This window comes from Trachurus japonicus, chromosome 14 (assembly GCF_045865225.1).
Source record: "Trachurus japonicus isolate A0001 chromosome 14, Traja_1.0".
Classification (NCBI taxonomy): Eukaryota; Metazoa; Chordata; class Actinopteri; order Carangiformes; family Carangidae; genus Trachurus; species Trachurus japonicus.
This window is the reverse complement of record NC_140920.1, coordinates 19807088-19823957: the sequence shown is the minus strand read 5'-3', so window position 1 is coordinate 19823957 and position 16870 is coordinate 19807088. Positions and strand designations below refer to the sequence as shown.

Here is a 16870-nt window from a genome sequence, read left to right as displayed (position 1 = left end):
GTGATGGGATTCCTGTTATTATACACCAACTACTATCTATAAATGATACACTCCTCTTGAAGACTAGAGATTAACATTATGTAGATGGTTAGGATATCATGATGTGCAGCAGGAGTCAGATTGCTACAAAGTCATGATTAGCCTATCTACCACATTTCTTGTTCCCCTTGGGAGGGTTAGGTTATGTATTCATTTTTTAAAATTTAAATTAGCTGAATGTAATTGGTAACTGTTCATAGGTAGAGGTAATAGATAGCTTTTGGTTTTAAAAAGCAATGTTTTAACAGTTAACAAATGTAAATACTGAACAGTTAGCCAAAAGTAGTCTGTAAACATTTTAAATAGTACGCTTAAAGTAATAGAAAACAGTTTATTGCCAGAATATTTGGATGTAATGGCAACTAAAAGCAATGAATAAACCCCTTGTACAGTACATTATGATGTGGACGCAGTTGAACGAGTTAGCTAAATGTAAAAACATTTTGCCATGTTTAAAGTAGGCTAGTGGGTGGTTTCTAAAATATAAAGACAACATAGTGAGAAAGATGAATGGTTGAAATATTAGTTAAGCACATCTAGTTACACAATGGAGTAGAAAGCCCAAAGCAGTGGATAAATGGTGGATGGGTAAACTAAACCAGCCGATAAGGACATAGATTACAATGAACATATTTGGAACAGGCGCAGAGTGAAATCTGTAAGAGGTTATTGGAGTACATCTGACAAAAAAGGCAGGGACCCCTGTTTGTAGCCCCTACACCCATCAGGCATAATATTATGACCACATGCCTGATATTGCCCCTTTTGCTGCCAAATGCACAACAAACTGTGATGCACTGCATACTTCCTATCAGAACCAGCATGAACTTCTTCAGCACTTTGAGCAACAGTAGTCTGTTGGATTGAACCACACAGGCCGAGGTCAGCCTTCGCTCCCCACATGTATCAATGACCTGCAGTGCCGCCGGTTCACCACTGTTTTTTCCTTGGACCACTTTTGATAGATACTGACCAATACAGACTGGAAACACCCCACAAGAGCTCAAATCCTCACACTTGACCATTTTTCCTGCTTCTAACACATCAACTTTGAGGACAAAATGTTCACCTGCTGCCTAATACATCCCACCCACTAACAGGTACCATGAAGTCTTATTCAGTGTTATTCACTTCACCTGTCAGTGTTCATAATGTTATGCCTGATTGGTGTACATCAGTAAGTGATTTACTTTAGACTAAGTCTATTGCCCATTTACAGAGCTAAACTGCTACCTGTAGTCGACCCGTGTTAATCTCTAATCTGTTTTTTTTTATTTTTTAGAGTGAACAAACCAGTCCAGGATGCCAACACAATAACAGGCAGGGTGGGAGGAAACTGGGCATAATTAGAGGAACACGTAAGTGAAATGTGGTTAGAAATATAAGCTCGAACTTGAATCAGGTTATATTGTTTAAAGGGCAACAGGGGAAATTAGTGCTTCAGTGATTTTGGTTAAAGATAGGAGGTGGGGAATTGAGGTTGTGACAAAACTCCTATTTGTGTTTGCAATACATTGCTTTATTAATATCTGAGAATAAAGCTGATTAATAATAGTAAGTGTAAAATAGGAATGTAAGCTATAAAGTGTAAATGACAGTTTGTGTTTGTTGCAGATTGACTGATGTCCAGTGATGAGGGACCTACCTCAGTCTGAGCAAATCCCAGCAGCTGCGGAGTTGGTTAAAGGTCGGGGGAAAGTGGATATTGAATTGAATTTGTTTTAATTTGGTATCAAAGTTTAGTACTGAATTAACAGTTAAACATTCACATATTTTGTGCATAACAAAAGAAGACATAACTTGGTTTGCTAATATGAATTAAAATGGTACCAGGCACATATATTAGGAGGACCATCTTGCAGTTGGACATGAAATCTCCCATTAAATAAAGGCTCATACCTTTATGGCACAGAGAAACAGCATCATGTAAATGGAATTTTTAACAGCACCAACAAATAGAAAATACTAATATGGGACAAAATAGGACAGTGCATCTGACTTCTGCTCAGGTGTTTTCCTCTCTTCACCTTCTGATAAAAACCTTCATCACCTCTTAGGTTTTGGTTTGGACCTTGGGCTTGGTTTGGTTTGGCAGAGAGAAGAAGAGCTTGTGGGTCCCAGTCTGATAGACATGACTGACAAATCTAAGATGATCATTTGAATTGTTCTAAATTCGTTTTTTTAAAAAAGGACATGACCACTAGAGGGCTCTCTGTCAAAGATGATTTATGGTGAGCAGATCGCTTCTCAGAAGGTCCACATAGGCCTACTATAGTCAGTGAAATGGCATATTACACAGGTTTACACGGGTACTGTAGCAGCTAAATGTAATAATTAATTGAGCTGTTGATGTATTGACAAATATTGCACATTTGATATTCAGAAGACACTGAAGCATTAAGTGAGAGAGAGAGAATACAATGTCGGACAATAAGATGGATAAATTATTCTCGTATTTGTAAAAATGGCTTTTTTCTTTTCTTTTCTTTTCTTTTTTAACTCCATGATATGTGAATATGAAGTGTTTTTGCAGTATTTATTTTCCTGCTGATCAACTAATTAATTACCTGACTTTATTTTATTGTTTTGTTAGAAATAAATGGTATGATTTTGGTCTGGTAATAATTAACAAAGCACAGAAATGAATACCTATGTGATATGAAATGTTTTGTGTGAAAGCTCGGCTTTAATTTTGAAATTTATTTCCGGATAGTCGAGGCTTTTAATTCGAGTGTGTGACCGGAAGTGTGCTTTTATTGTGGCAAGCTTGACACTCCAGTGTTTTCTGTTCCCTGGGGCCACAGTGTTTTCAACGGGACTCAACTTACTACTTACTGGACTCGCCATGGCCGCTTGACCCGGGGGCTGAAAATTACCCTTCTGGCCATCATTTCTTCGAGACATTTGCACAAACTTTTTTTTCCAGATAAACTTTTCGCCTTTTGTATAGTTTTTATGTCAAGAAATAAGGATGCAACCCCCACCGAGAAAGGTGAGTTTTTCCCCCGTCGTAGCCTCCACAGCTAACGTTACTTGTCTGGAAGCGCTCTCGACGAACTGGTGCATATTTAATGGTTGAAAGTGTACGCTTTGTTGCTGGTCGGCTGCTTTAAACGATGAACTTACCTCTTTATTTCTGCAAACACGCACTGCTTTGTTGGCTTATTAGTTCACTTGGCTCCTGCTGTTTCTTTAAATAGCAGCAGTGGAAGAAAACTTGTTAAAAAATGCCCCATGTGCCGCAGTTTTTTTTAGGGGGAATAGCTCCGTGAACGTGCCCCGCTCCCTCTCCAGTGTCCTGCCAAACACAGCAGAAAGTCTGACACCGTAGCCCGGGTCTGCGTGGTGTCCGCAAACATCGTGCCGCTGCGAAAAAACTCATCATATTTTAAGAAACGACTTAACCGAGGTGTTGTGTTACATCGGCGCACAAATGATTCACCGAGCAACACGTAGGTTCAAGTAAATACCACTTTGGTCCACAGTGGTCTCAGTGCCATCGGCGGTCTAAGTTGCAGGCTGAGGAGAAAAGACTGCGGGCTGTAGTGTGTGAAAAGCAACAATTTTACACAAATCAAACACAAGATGTGAATTTTGACTATGCCGAATTTAACACTGTTGTCATATTTAGTAAGAAAGTATCAAACTGAGCCATGATCCGACATTTAAGTATGTTTGACGGTGTGGATCAGTAAATTGACAGATTTTTCTATGTAGTTTGGACTTTTTTTTTGTACAAGGGAAGTCTGCTGGAAAAGAAGAAAAACAATCGCTGTCGTCAAAGAGTATTTATAACTTTAAAAACAACACGGCGTGAGAGTAAAAGATAGTTTGAAGTGTTTTAGCTGGAGAAATAAACGTAAAAACACAAATCTCTGCAAAGTCTGATTCTGTGCGAAAAAATGTTGATGTGGGATCATATTTCAATAACACGGCTCAACAGCACAGAAGATTGACCATTTGTTCCCCAGTACCTTTTTCAAATATTGTGTTGTTTAATGCAGTCGCAACACGTTTTGTTTCATGGTTGTTTATACATTTGTGTGTGTGTTTTATTTTACATGAAGTTGGACAACTTAAAAGGCCCAAAGTAATTATTATAATATGTGTTTTGTTATAACTGTAGGCCCAGTGGACATGATTTTTAAATTACATGAATAGTTTGTGGTGAATATCATGAAGTTAGTGTCCTGACTCTGGAAATTGATAGATGACTCCAGGTGCAGGTACTATCTCTAAAAACCTAGATTTGAACAACAATATCAACAGGTTGGGATTATCATTAGTTTGCATTTGTAGGCTAGTGTAATAAAGAATTCAAGTTGTTAATAGCCTATTATCAGCTTCATTTTCCAGTTTTGACCTCTGATCTGGATCATAAATGAAAGAACACAGATGTTTTCCCGTAGACAGTTTGCCCAGTTATCAGTAATGAGACCTGCTCACTGCACTTCACAGTGTATCTGACAGCCAAACCCAGAGAGACTCGTTCTCACCTGACAATGACCAGAGCTTTTTGTTCATTAATACTAATGAGTTTAAAAATACAGCAGAGCTTGGCCTCAGTCAGTTGCTTTAAAGCCATAAAATATGTAGAATAAGTTTTATTTATCGCAGAAGAACTCAACTTGTTATGGTGAATTCTGTTATTTGATTTGCCACTTGATTATTTGGGTGTGAAGCTGAAAGAAATACACATACATTGGTAATCCTGCTTTAACCTCATGTTGATGTTTATCACTTGCAGTATATTTTGAATTGGGGACAGTTAGATAAGTCAACACACCAATCTGCTGTGACCACTCAATCTGCCACTGTTTCTCAAATCTTGGGAGACTTGTGAAAACACAGACCCGGCATTTTCAATTCAAACATAAATTCAGAGATTATAAAAAAATGCTGCTGATCATTTTTATCTTTGATCAACAAACTAACTGTGTCGGCTGCTCTAACATAAACAAAACATATTTCTTCCTTACTAATACAGTAAGTGGTAAGAGTGATAGCACTTTGGTAGTTTGAAAATATGTTCAGCTCTTGATTGATTGATATCCACCACTGACTGTTTGTTCTGTGATTGGCAGACTGGAGATGGGGATGTTAAAGGATCTGAAATATTTTATATTTTTTCCCCCTTATTTTTAGCAAACTCGATGAAGACCACGACTAGCTCATGTATTCTGCAGCAAAGGCTGTTGAATCTTATTCCTCTGTGCCACACAGCTCCATTATTGTCCAATACAAATTCAAATTCAGTTTTATTTGTCACTTCCACGAAAAACCTGTTTAACATGGGAGCGAGAAGCCGTTCTCCCTGTCATGTTGTATACAAAGACAAAAAAGGGAGAGACATTTAAAATAAGACTAATAGTTAATAATTCTAATAGTTTTATAGATATATTATAGGTAAGATAATAAGGTAATAAGTAATCAATCAGTCATGAAATTGATTCATTAAATAAATTAATATTGAAAGTATGTAAACAATTGTCAGTTGCTGCACTGATTCCATTCACAATCATGTAAGAAAAGTTGAAGCAAAGTAATTTTGAACTATTTTTTTGCTTGAAAAATAACTAATAATCAAAATAATTTATGACCAGAATAGTTGATGATCAATGTGTTATCTTCATGTTTAGGTGCGATTATTTAACTTGATCCATGTTCGGATATAACAGCTGTTGACAACACTCCCTGTTGTCAGTAATGAGACCTGGTCACTGCACTTTATAATTGATCTTCCAGCCAATTAGAAACCCAGAGAGACTCTCACCTGGTCAGAGCTGCTGTATGATAACGAGTGTGGCTCATTTTCACTAATACCGATTGTGAGCTCAGCTGAATCAACACTGGCCTCTAGAGTAGATGGTGAGCCTGCAGGGAACAGAAACGCTCTCTCAGGAGAAGAGAGGTGTTACTCTCCAGATTCTCTCTAATAAACCTTGTTTTCTGCTCCTCCTCCAGGTCCGGGTCACCCAGGAGCTGAAACACACTCATGCCGAGCAGATGAGCAGATTACACATCAAACACCAGACAGAATGTGACCTTCTGGAAGACCTGAGGTGAGCGGTCAGGGGTCAAACTGTCCTCAAGTAGACGGGGTGAAGCCTCCTTTCCAGTGAATGTGCTCGGAAAGAAACATCCCCAAGATAAATCTGAAAATGATTTTTTTTCTAACAGATATTAAATTTGAGTCCTGATACTTCAAGCCTTATCTTGTAAAAAAAAATCAGTAACACCACAGACTTAAACAAGCTAGCAACATCAAGCCCAGAAGTGAAATAAACACAAGTTTGTATTGGAGCTGGTGTTGTTAATATGGCCTCAGCTTTTTCCCAAACAAACAAAAGCACTTTTGAATTCCAGACAGTAATTTCTGTTTAATTTAGGCCTAACAGGGCTGCCAAATCTCAACAGATGGAGGTGTTAGATTAATTTGTGAGGGAATATGTAAACGTCTTAAGTGGAACATAGTTATTCATTTCCAGAAACTATCCAGCAATGGGAAGATGGGAATCTGACTTCCACGTCATGGTTATAACTGGTATGCACTTCCTGGCCATGTGCAGGGCCATTGTCAGAAACTTATTTTGGAAGTTTCTTAAATGTGTGCAAATGGTTGTAAAATTCCCTAACAAGTGGCAGTTTAAGTCTTTATGTTGAAGCATCCTACAACAGTTAATTATAGGGTTCAGCTTGTTTATGCTTACATCCAATTAAAAGCCAGACACTGGTGTTATCCGCCTCCCATCCGATGAAGTCTGTTTTCTTACATTCTTCTAGAATTGATTCGTTTCACGCTATCGCTCTTTGGTTTGACATAAGAATATTGATATAGTTTTGAGTGTAGTTTAGTGTCCTGTGATTGTCTGAACTTTGCTTCACAAGACTTTAAATCATTGACATACTTATCTTATCAGTGACTAAATCCAAAAACAAGAGTGTGTTTGTGTTGGAATTGAAACATCAGGTTGAGTGGACGTTGGTGTTTTGGAGGCAGAGCTTTTACATTGTGTTCAGATGCGTAGGCATGTTAAGGGTTGAAAAGCCAAAGGTTGTGGTTGCATTTCCAGCCTTAGTGTTGGGTTGAGTTGACAGCCTCCTGGCTCCCCACTTCCTGTCTGTGGTTGGTGGCAGAGCTCTCTGAACCTCCAAACAGCTGGAAGTTAAGGTCATAGAGAGCTGCCAGATGTTCTGACTGCCCTGAGTTGCACGCCGTGGGAGGCTCAGTAACATTTCTCTGCCAGAGACAATGTGAAAACTCGCCTGGTGGAGAACTCACAAGGGTCACTCCTCTCTGATCTCAGACGAGAAATGATTCAGCAAACTGGAAATTGCATCTGGTTGTCAGCAAAAGCTCTGTTTCGGAAAATGACAGGAAGTGAGGTTGGGGGGAGCAGGGGGGTAGTGGAAGAGAGGGAGCCGTGGAAATGTAGACAAGAGGAAGAGAGGGAAGCTCCCAGGAAGTACGCCAGATTGTTTAGAGTCGGGCGGAGCATGACAGTCGAGTCTGGACATGTTTGATGACTTAATGATGATTTGGCTGCAGTCAGGTTTCTCCCAGGGCGCTGACCTCTCTTCTGCTCTCAGACTTTTGTCTAGTTTAGCCCATTTCTGTTATTGTAAATCCGCCCCATAATAATGTTTACTGACATGCCTCACATATCTCAACATGTTGTGTATATATGTTTACGAAAACCAGCCAAACATTTACAGCTATGTATGAAAAAAATAAGTCATATTTTAGTTTGTTTGTGTATAAGAATCAAATGTGTTTCTTTATAATCTCACAGTTTTGCTTCAAAATCTGTAGCTGCAGCAAAACCAACAAAAATGGTGTAAAATCATTATAGCGTGATCAGAAACATCCATGTTAAGCATCACAGGAAGAGCGAAACGAGGGGAAACGGTCTGGAAAATATAAACAATTAGTTTAGAGAGGATCTGGACTTTCCTTTCTGACTCACAGAAGAAAGAAAATGCGGTGGCTTAGTAGAAGGAGAACAAACTGTAAGCACTCACGATAAAGGCACTGTTATGACAAGATAATCGAATGATGAAAACTCACCACGCCAACAGATTATTACTAAGTCAGCCTGTCACAAACACCTTGGACAGTGCGAGTGTTACTGCCTCTGAGTTATGAGGTTAAACTTTTAAAGGTACAGCTCAGCTTGTTTGCTGTTGAATCTGGGTGTTTGGTGGCACAGACCACCTGACTTCAGGACCGCAGCCGTGTTGTGTTTGGCAAAGGAAACAGTGTTTCAGCGAGACAGAAACACACCGCCGTACCGCGCTGGCTCTATGTTACATGACTCTGTGATGGTTTTACTGGGAGTCTTTTATTTTTCTGTTGGGAAACATATACTTTGAAATTTAAGTTTCTTCAGTTACTCTGTGCTGAGGCATATATCCATTAACCATAGCCAGAATTATATGGTTAAATATATTTCCTTAATTATAACAGGTCCTATAATTGTAAATCACCTTTAAAAACAAGAGTTTACAAAGTACATTCACATAAAAGCAGAAAACATACAAGAGAACGATGGCAGAGGAACCATATAAGAACCTGAGCAATGCAAGAATATAACATACATTGAACCAGGAGGACTGAAGTATAATGAAAGATAATGCCAGCAATTAAAGCAGATAAATAATTAGGAGGTACAAGATAAAATAACATAAAACCTGTCATGTCAACCGCCATAACCCCAAAAATATTTCTATAGATAGATAATACCACAGGATTGAACATTAACTTAAAGAAAAAACTGAGAATTTTAGGAAATACACTGACTTTGTTTCTCGTTGAGAAGATTGATGTCACTCTCACGTCTCTCTGTTTAAATATGAATCTCTTAATTAATTAGCAGTTGGCACAGATTATCATTAAGACTGGAAACAAGGGGAGAAACAGCCAGCCACTGTTTCCCAAAAAGCACATAAGCCACCTTTTCATATTTCTGCTTGTTTACAAATTACACAAATTAAATGTTATATGTGGCCTGAGTCTTGAAGTTGACAAATATTTGATAAGATCATGATCATGTGTGTTGACCCAGTCACTAGATAGACAATTGGATAAACAGTTGGGGTGGGGGAAAAATCGAAGAATTGATTTGTGATTGTGATTGCATGGCAATATTGTATCGATACAGATGCCAAGTATTGATCCGAACAGACTAAGACATTTATCTTTTTTTTTTAGAAAAAACAGACATTGACAAAGTTTTCATCTGGAGTCATCATTTGGAGTTGGAAAAAAGCTAATAAACCACAATATATTGCATTATTTTTATTGTATCCAGACACAAGTATCGTGATAATATCGCATCACAGGGCTTCTGGTGATTACCACCCCTAATGAACTGGTAAATTAAGGTTGACATGGAGTGTAATTTAGAGAAAGCAATATTAAAACAACATTTCTCTGTCTGCATTCATCATGATAAACTTGTCTCATCTTTTATTCACACTCACTTTCTTCCTTCTCTTTAGGACCTTTAGCCAAAAGAGGGCGGCTGTAGAGAGAGACTACGCCCAGGTAAGTAAATCTAAACTCGATGTGGTCTTTCTTACAGTGTGATTGATCCTTGTCAACACCATCATTGCCCCGCCTTGTCATTTGCGTGTCTAAAATTAGTCCCTGTTTTATGATACTGTCCTCAAAAGACACCATATGACAGTGGGGTTGGAGGATGTGGCTCTAAAGCTCCTCGTTTCTCATGTGGCTCGATAACTCATGAATGGCAACCAGCCGCAGAAACAAACACCACAACAGAGGGAGAGAGAGAGTGATCTCCCGGCTCGTTTCCTCCTCGCCGTGTTGTTTTTGCCCGCAGCTCCCTGAAGACGTCGACAGTCCGTTCTGGACGTTCTGGCTGTGCTCAGGTTTTGCAGTCATGTGAGGAATGTCCACCACCACTGTGAAGAGAGGGGGCACGTCTGGCGCTACCCAACCGTCAGCCTTTGTGTGTCTGTTTGCCCATGTGCGTTCAGGCACAGAGTCATTCAGATAGTAATGTTGACGATATGACACGAGTCTGGATTCAATTTTTTATTTTTTATTTTTTTGGTTCTTTGAAGCCGCTTTAAAAATCATCTGGAGCTGCTTTCACAGCAACAAGTTGTTCAGCTCCAACTTGATTGACAGTTCACTGGATCATGAACACATGAGCTTATTTTTAGTTTCAGATGGCTTGCCCTCTAAGAGATACAATGAAATGACATGTTATATTTAGAAACTTTGTTCACTGGATTATAGAATAAGACAACATTTACAGAATTATTGCAATAGTAAATGTGTCCCAAACAACAGTGCACACATACATACATACATACATACATACATACATACATACATACATACATACATACATATGCACTTAAAGGTAAGATCAAGGGATATACAGTATATTTATATACACACACAGATTTTCAATCAACGAATCATGTTGATTTTCCCTCATTAATTCATGATCTTATTTGTGTCTTTTTCCGCACCAGAGAGAGAAGTACATTTCATTCTTCAGCTGGCCTTAGATAACAATAACAGGACATTTTGCATCCTTTTTCTTATCTCACGCATTACGTTCGCGTGCACAGCATGCATCACTGTCTCTCTTTTGGGGACATAGCGATGAGTAGCTATATGAGTTTGTGCTGTGATTTAATGAGTGTGTTTGGTGAATGACATTGTGTTCCATGATTGTTGTGTGGGCATGATATGTTGTGCATCAGTGCTTGTTGCTGGTTCAGGGGTGGAGTGTCATAGCACCATGGACAGCGCTGGTTTTTGTGTGTAGTGGGTGTATGCGCGCGTGCGCGTGTGTGTATACAGGTGTTGTGTGATCGATAGAGTACGCGTCATTCAGTTTAATCTTGTAAATAAAACTTACGGCCTAAATTCAATTTTCCCTCCATTGAAGGGAAACGACATGAAGTGAGGAGAGACGGAGGGAAACAGAGGGAGAGACAGAGACACAGAGAGAGAGAGAGACAGAGAGAGAAAGAGAGAGAGACAGGTGGCTCCTTCCAGACCCAGGACCTTTTCTCTCCCTCTGACCCTCTCGGTGCTTTGGGACCTCCTCATGGACAGGTTGAGAATTACTGATGTTTGCATCAAAATAGGCTATATATCACGAATTATTAGAAAATAAAGAAATTCTATGTCAAATCACACGTTCAGCAGCACTGAACAACACCCCCATACAGTCAGCATGGTGCAATCTTTTTTTCATAACCCCATGTTATGAATTCGACTGTGAGAGTGGCAGTCAGACTCGAATCAACGAATCGTCAACTATTCGGGTTCACCCCTACAATATAATGTATATTTAAGTATATAACAGCTCCATTCACTCAACAAAAAAGTTAATCATAGGGGTGGGCTTATTAATTATAATGATTCAAACTATGACAATGGATTTAAGGAGAAGAGGAAGAAAAAAAAACACTTGATCATCTGTGAAATATAAATCCTTAACATAATCAATAAATGCCATAAATATAATATATTCACAAATATAAGCTTTGGCTTTAATCTGTAGAATTTGACATGGAGACTTTGATAAAATCTGCCTTATATATTATGCATTGAGTGGCGCTTGGTCTGTCAAAAAAGAAAGATTTACATAAAAATGCTTTGCATCGTTTGGAGAGGGAAACTGAGGCCTACAAATGCTCGTTCACTTCTCCTGATGTTTCTGTGGATATGAGCCCAACAGAAAGAATTGCAGAATACAGAATTTACTTTAGTGAAAAATGTTGTTGCTTCATACAAGATGTAATGTTTTCGTGTTCATAGCAGGCTTTTGATTATCATTCAGAAGTATCTTGCTCCTTAATGCCTCTCTTCCACTGGGAGAACCTCACTTACCATGCAGCAACATGTCTTCTGTATTCACAGCCTGCTTTTATTTTAATAGGGTGAAAACACTGTGTAGCACAATGTAGGGTAAATGCTCAGCATATACCAAGATTTGTGCTGTCTAATTTGATGCACAGCTACTTTGTGTAAGTGCACTCACATGAGCGCTGATTGTGGTTTCAGATGGCTACTCATTCAGCTTTAATTAAAAGCACGAGCGCAAGATAACTTCATCAGGAAGTCCTCTGGCGGCCTTCAAAGCAGGACGAGAATTAACAGGATGATTTTAGCCTGATGACAGAACGCCAGGCTGAGTCTGACCGCTGGGCCTGAGGAGTGTTTTATACAGGGGGACAGGAAGGCAGAGATTGTTGTGATCGGGTTTCCTTGAATGAACCACAACAGCAAAAGTGGTGGAACAGTCGGTCTAACAGGTAATCTTGATTTTGGGGCTTCGGCCTCATAAATGCATTTTATTAAATACAGCATGTATCTTAAAGGAAATCATGTGGCTACATGAGGTTAAAGTCAAAGTCTTGAATACACATCGATTATAAAGCTTTGCAGCACAAGTCTTCCTGTGAGCAGAAGCTAAAAGGGGAAAACACGCTCTGACTCCTGCTGTTGTAAATCTCTGTTACCTGTTTGTACATTATTTATCCTGCTGGGCCCCTGGGACGTGTTACCATGTCACCTTGCATGAAAGATTGACATCGTCTCTGACTGTGGAAAAAGAAGCAGAAGCGCCACACTAAACTATGCACCAGAAAACCCTGGTGAGCACTTACAAAAAATATTGATCCAGCACAATAACAAATCTGTAATTATTACCATCAGCTCAACTGTGTTTGGGCTTGCATTTTTTTTATGGTACACACCCTCTTGGACTTATTCCTGATTGGCTGCTGCGTCCTTTTAAAATTGTGAGCATGTGTCTGGCAGCCGAATCATCACTGTGGTTATCAGCTGGTTTATAAACGGACTAAGAAGAGAATAAACAATGGAAAAGACTTTTGGAAATGATGAATGGAATGATGTTTTAATTTCTAAAATAACGTTCACAGATAAAGAGGCCTTCCCCTCGCACATATGTAAAACTGTTAGTCACCCAACTTGAGTGTTGACAAAGAAAAACAGTAGAGAAGGAACAGTGGGACTGAAGCATGTGTAGCCTGCAGGCACAGCTTTTGTAACACTGTGCATGTGTGTTTTATTGGATATGCATGCCCAAGTTATACCTTTGTTTTCGAAGTCTGATTTTGTTTGAACAAAGCAGTGAAGCTCTGTCTGTCTTCCCCCACTTATTAAAAAATATTGAGTCTATCATTTAGTCAGTTTTAGTATCATTTCCTCAAAGTCATTAATTTCTTAATTTCTAAAACCAACCAGTAAACTCAATTGATTAGTTGATCAGCAGCAATATGACTGTTATTAACGAATGTCTAATATTTTAAACCTAATAACCCATCGCCCGTTGATGGTAGAGTGTGAGAAGGTTTTTACTACTTTCAACCTGTAGACAAAACAATCACGTCATTAAATGAAGGGGAGGAAAGGACATGAGGAATTGTGAGGTAGAGTCCAAAGATTTTGTCAGTGACTCACTTTTCAGGCGGAAATACCATTTTTTTAAACGTCTTGTATCGTTGTGAATATATTAATAATATACTGAATATATTTAAATTGTAGGCTGTTGATGGGACAAAACAAGACCTGTTAAGCCATCTTGGCTGTGGGACATTGCACTGGACATTTACCCTGTTTATTGACCTTAGACAAGTTTCTGGAGAAGATGATCAGATGAATTGATAATGGGAATAATTGTTGGTTGGTTGCAGCTCTTAAATGAAGAGAGTGTCTCCATTGCCTGGCTTATTGGTTTGAAAGGTGTTCTGTGTGTCTGGGCTGTGCTGCTTACTCGTTATGTGATCAATTAGACACCCGCTGCCAATGGTTGAATCAAAGTGGGTCAGAGTCTCTGGAACACTTCGTCCCCTTTCGTTACAACCCCCTGTTTTCTTTTTCTTTTCTTTTTTTTTCTGTACGCGCCTTTTTCTGGGTCTCTTACACCTGCAAGCTTCTTTAGCCATTAGCCGATTGCTATTCAAATCACACCGCATGATTAAAATGTCCTCCTCTGTGCGCCTCTTCCTCTGCCATCCTCGCATCCCTCCTCCTCCTCTTCCCTTGTTCCCATCACACTATTCAGGCGCGTCCGCTAGGCTAGCTCACTTTGGCGATGCTCTCTCCAATGCAAGTCCCACAATGGCCGGGTTTGTAGCGGCTTTGAAGCTCTGGCACCAAGATCAGCAAGGACCAATGAGTTCAGCATAACAGGGTTGTCTTTTCACGGTGGACAGAGGAAGGATAGATGGGCTCATTTCCTTGATGGCCACTTGTTGGGGCCTAAAGAAAATAAACACTTGAGCAAGCAATAAGAAACAAAGGTATAAAAAATCCAGAAGAGGTGACTCTTAAAATAATATTTGTACTATGAGGTAGAAATCAACCTAGTTGTTATTCTAGATCGAGGATTAAGTGTTTCCCACTTATTTGATTTCTCTGCACTCAACTGTCCATGAGAAAAACACTCAGTTTAAGTTAATACATAAAAACTTTAAAAGAACTACCGGTAATATAACTGTATATTATTATTCCTCCTGAGTGTAGAACTTGAAATCACCTGCTTGTGATTATTTTCTCATTTAAAATGTTATCAGTGACAGTAACACTAACCCTTCTGCACAATAAACACAACACATCACACCTCTTCCAATACAACAGCTGAACTGTCTTTTTTTTTTTCGAATAAAATTGTGTTAATTTTTAACACAGCCAAATAAAGAGCCAGACACCACAGACATTGCCAAGTCACGCTTTTCCATAGGGGCTCATAAGGCTGACCTGAGGTGAGGGCAGGGTAATACCAGGACAGGCCACCGGTCTATCACAGGGCCACATATGGATAGATTCCTTTATTGTCATCATACAAAGCATGACGAAATTGCTGCAACCCACGAACGGTGCATAAATAGATAATAGAGGCGGACAACACTAATGATACTGTAGTAATGGCCAAGAGACCCACAATCAATTGTTTTATAATTATTATACTCTTTTAGGGACTTTTTTTTTTTTTGCAAAAATATTGAGGTTCTTCCAGCAGAATTAGATTTCTTTGACATACCAAACATACAGACAGAGACACCCAGAGATATCCTCCTTTTTTTTAAATGTCTCCTGCTGTTTACCCTGTCCCACTATTTTGGTTCTTCAAAGGTTAACCTCAAAGTTGGCTGAGGTGGAGCAACCTAATATATCTCCAAGGGTGAATGTGGTTTAAATGAATTACATTTTTTTCATCCAAAAATGAACCTACGTCAGCATAAAAACCAGCAAGCGGGCCAACTCCTCTAAACTGAGCCCTGGCCAACAGGTGAACGAGTCCATGCACCGTTGAATCGCCCTGAAAGAGCAACTGACTGTGACCAGAAAGTACTTTTTAATGACTGTGGATTTGAAATGAGTTCACTCAGAGGAAAGAATAAAGTGTCTCCTTATGCTTCTGTCTTCATGCTCGGGCTGCCTGGTGGTTTATAGGACAAGGTCAGGGGAGGTCACAGCGTTCCTGACGTGTCCTATGTGAAGATGAGACACAGGAAATGTGGTGTTGGTGTCAAAGGTGAAAGGTCATCCCTGCTTTTGTCTCCTCCAGGCCCTCCAGAAGCTGGCAAACCAGTACCTAAAGAGGGAATGGCCCGACACCGTGTCAGAGGAACAGGCAGACCACAGGTAAAGATCTATCCCTTCTTGTCATGTATTTAATATTTGCAATATTTTATTTTATTTTATTTTTTCAAGTATATTTTTGGCTTTTCATGCCTTTATTAGATAGAGATAGATTAAAGAGACAGGAAATGGGGAGGCAGAGAGAAGGGGAATGACACGCAGGAAAGGGCTGCCCGATGCGGGATTCGGACCGGGGCTGGAGCCTCTACACTTGGGGCGCCTGCTAAACCTCCTGCGCCACTTGGCATCCCATTTGCAATATTTCAATGTCAAATCATGTCATGTTTTTAAATTAATCGTTCAAGGTCTTTTTATTGGCATTTAAAGTCACACACAAACGTTCTTTCGCTTACACCCACAGTTGATCCCTGCTTGGACTTAATCTACCTCAGCTAGAAGTGGTGAAAGCAACACTTTTGATCTGAATCTTTTACTGGCATTGCCGTCTTTGCTGCAGCAGTTGTCCGGTTAAATCCTGTGTTTTAACTCTGCAGCTGCCTTTACTGTTCCTTTTTAATAGTGTTTGTTGCAACTAGTTCACTGCAGAGTAGACAGTCTGCTTCCTGTTCCTGATCACTCAGGTAGTTGTTTGTTTCAGATGCAACAGTCTGGTTTTTGTTTCAAATGTTGTTCTAAAAATAACATAGTGTGGATGCAGAGTTACTGTACCACGTATGCAAATCAGCCACTTTCTATGAATGATAGGCTTTTTTCATTCTCTGCCTTTTACTCTGCACTACATACTATAAGTCAAGCTGCAAAAACAGCTGATAAATCAAGGGACAGAAGTAACTGGCAACTAGTTTTATAATTGCATAATCAATTTATATTCTGAAAGCAAAAATATATAACATTTTGTGGTTGCAGCTTCGAAGTCAGACAAAATGAAGACATGATGTTGGGGTTTTTTACAACTTTTCTAAATGTAGCCCACAAAAGAATGAAGAGAATGGTTCCTGTTTCATCATGTTGAGTAATGCAGACTTTTCATTTGTTGATGCTGCCCAGGAAGAATCACACTGCTAATGTAGTCGCTAAAACTACGTTCATTTTCACTCACAAAAGCAAATTTTTATTTGTATGAAAGGTGTTATATATATGAATGATTAATTGATTGATTGATTGATTGATTGATTGATTGATTGATTGATTGATTGATTGATTGATTGA

General features: G+C 39.2%; 1 protein-coding gene across 1 annotated transcript in view; it reads left to right on the top strand.

Annotated features, from left to right (window-relative positions):
* The first annotated feature begins 2841 nt into the window (after positions 1-2841).
* Positions 2842-16870, top strand: part of LOC146974686 (F-BAR and double SH3 domains protein 2-like) — a 33179-nt gene continuing 19150 nt past the window's right edge. The window contains exons 1-4 of the mRNA XM_085798260.1: positions 2842-3031; positions 6004-6101; positions 9541-9586; positions 15627-15703. Coding sequence (XP_085654386.1) covers positions 3011-3031; positions 6004-6101; positions 9541-9586; positions 15627-15703 — 242 coding nt within the window. The 5' untranslated portion in view covers positions 2842-3010. The remainder of the gene's footprint in view (positions 3032-6003; positions 6102-9540; positions 9587-15626; positions 15704-16870) is intronic.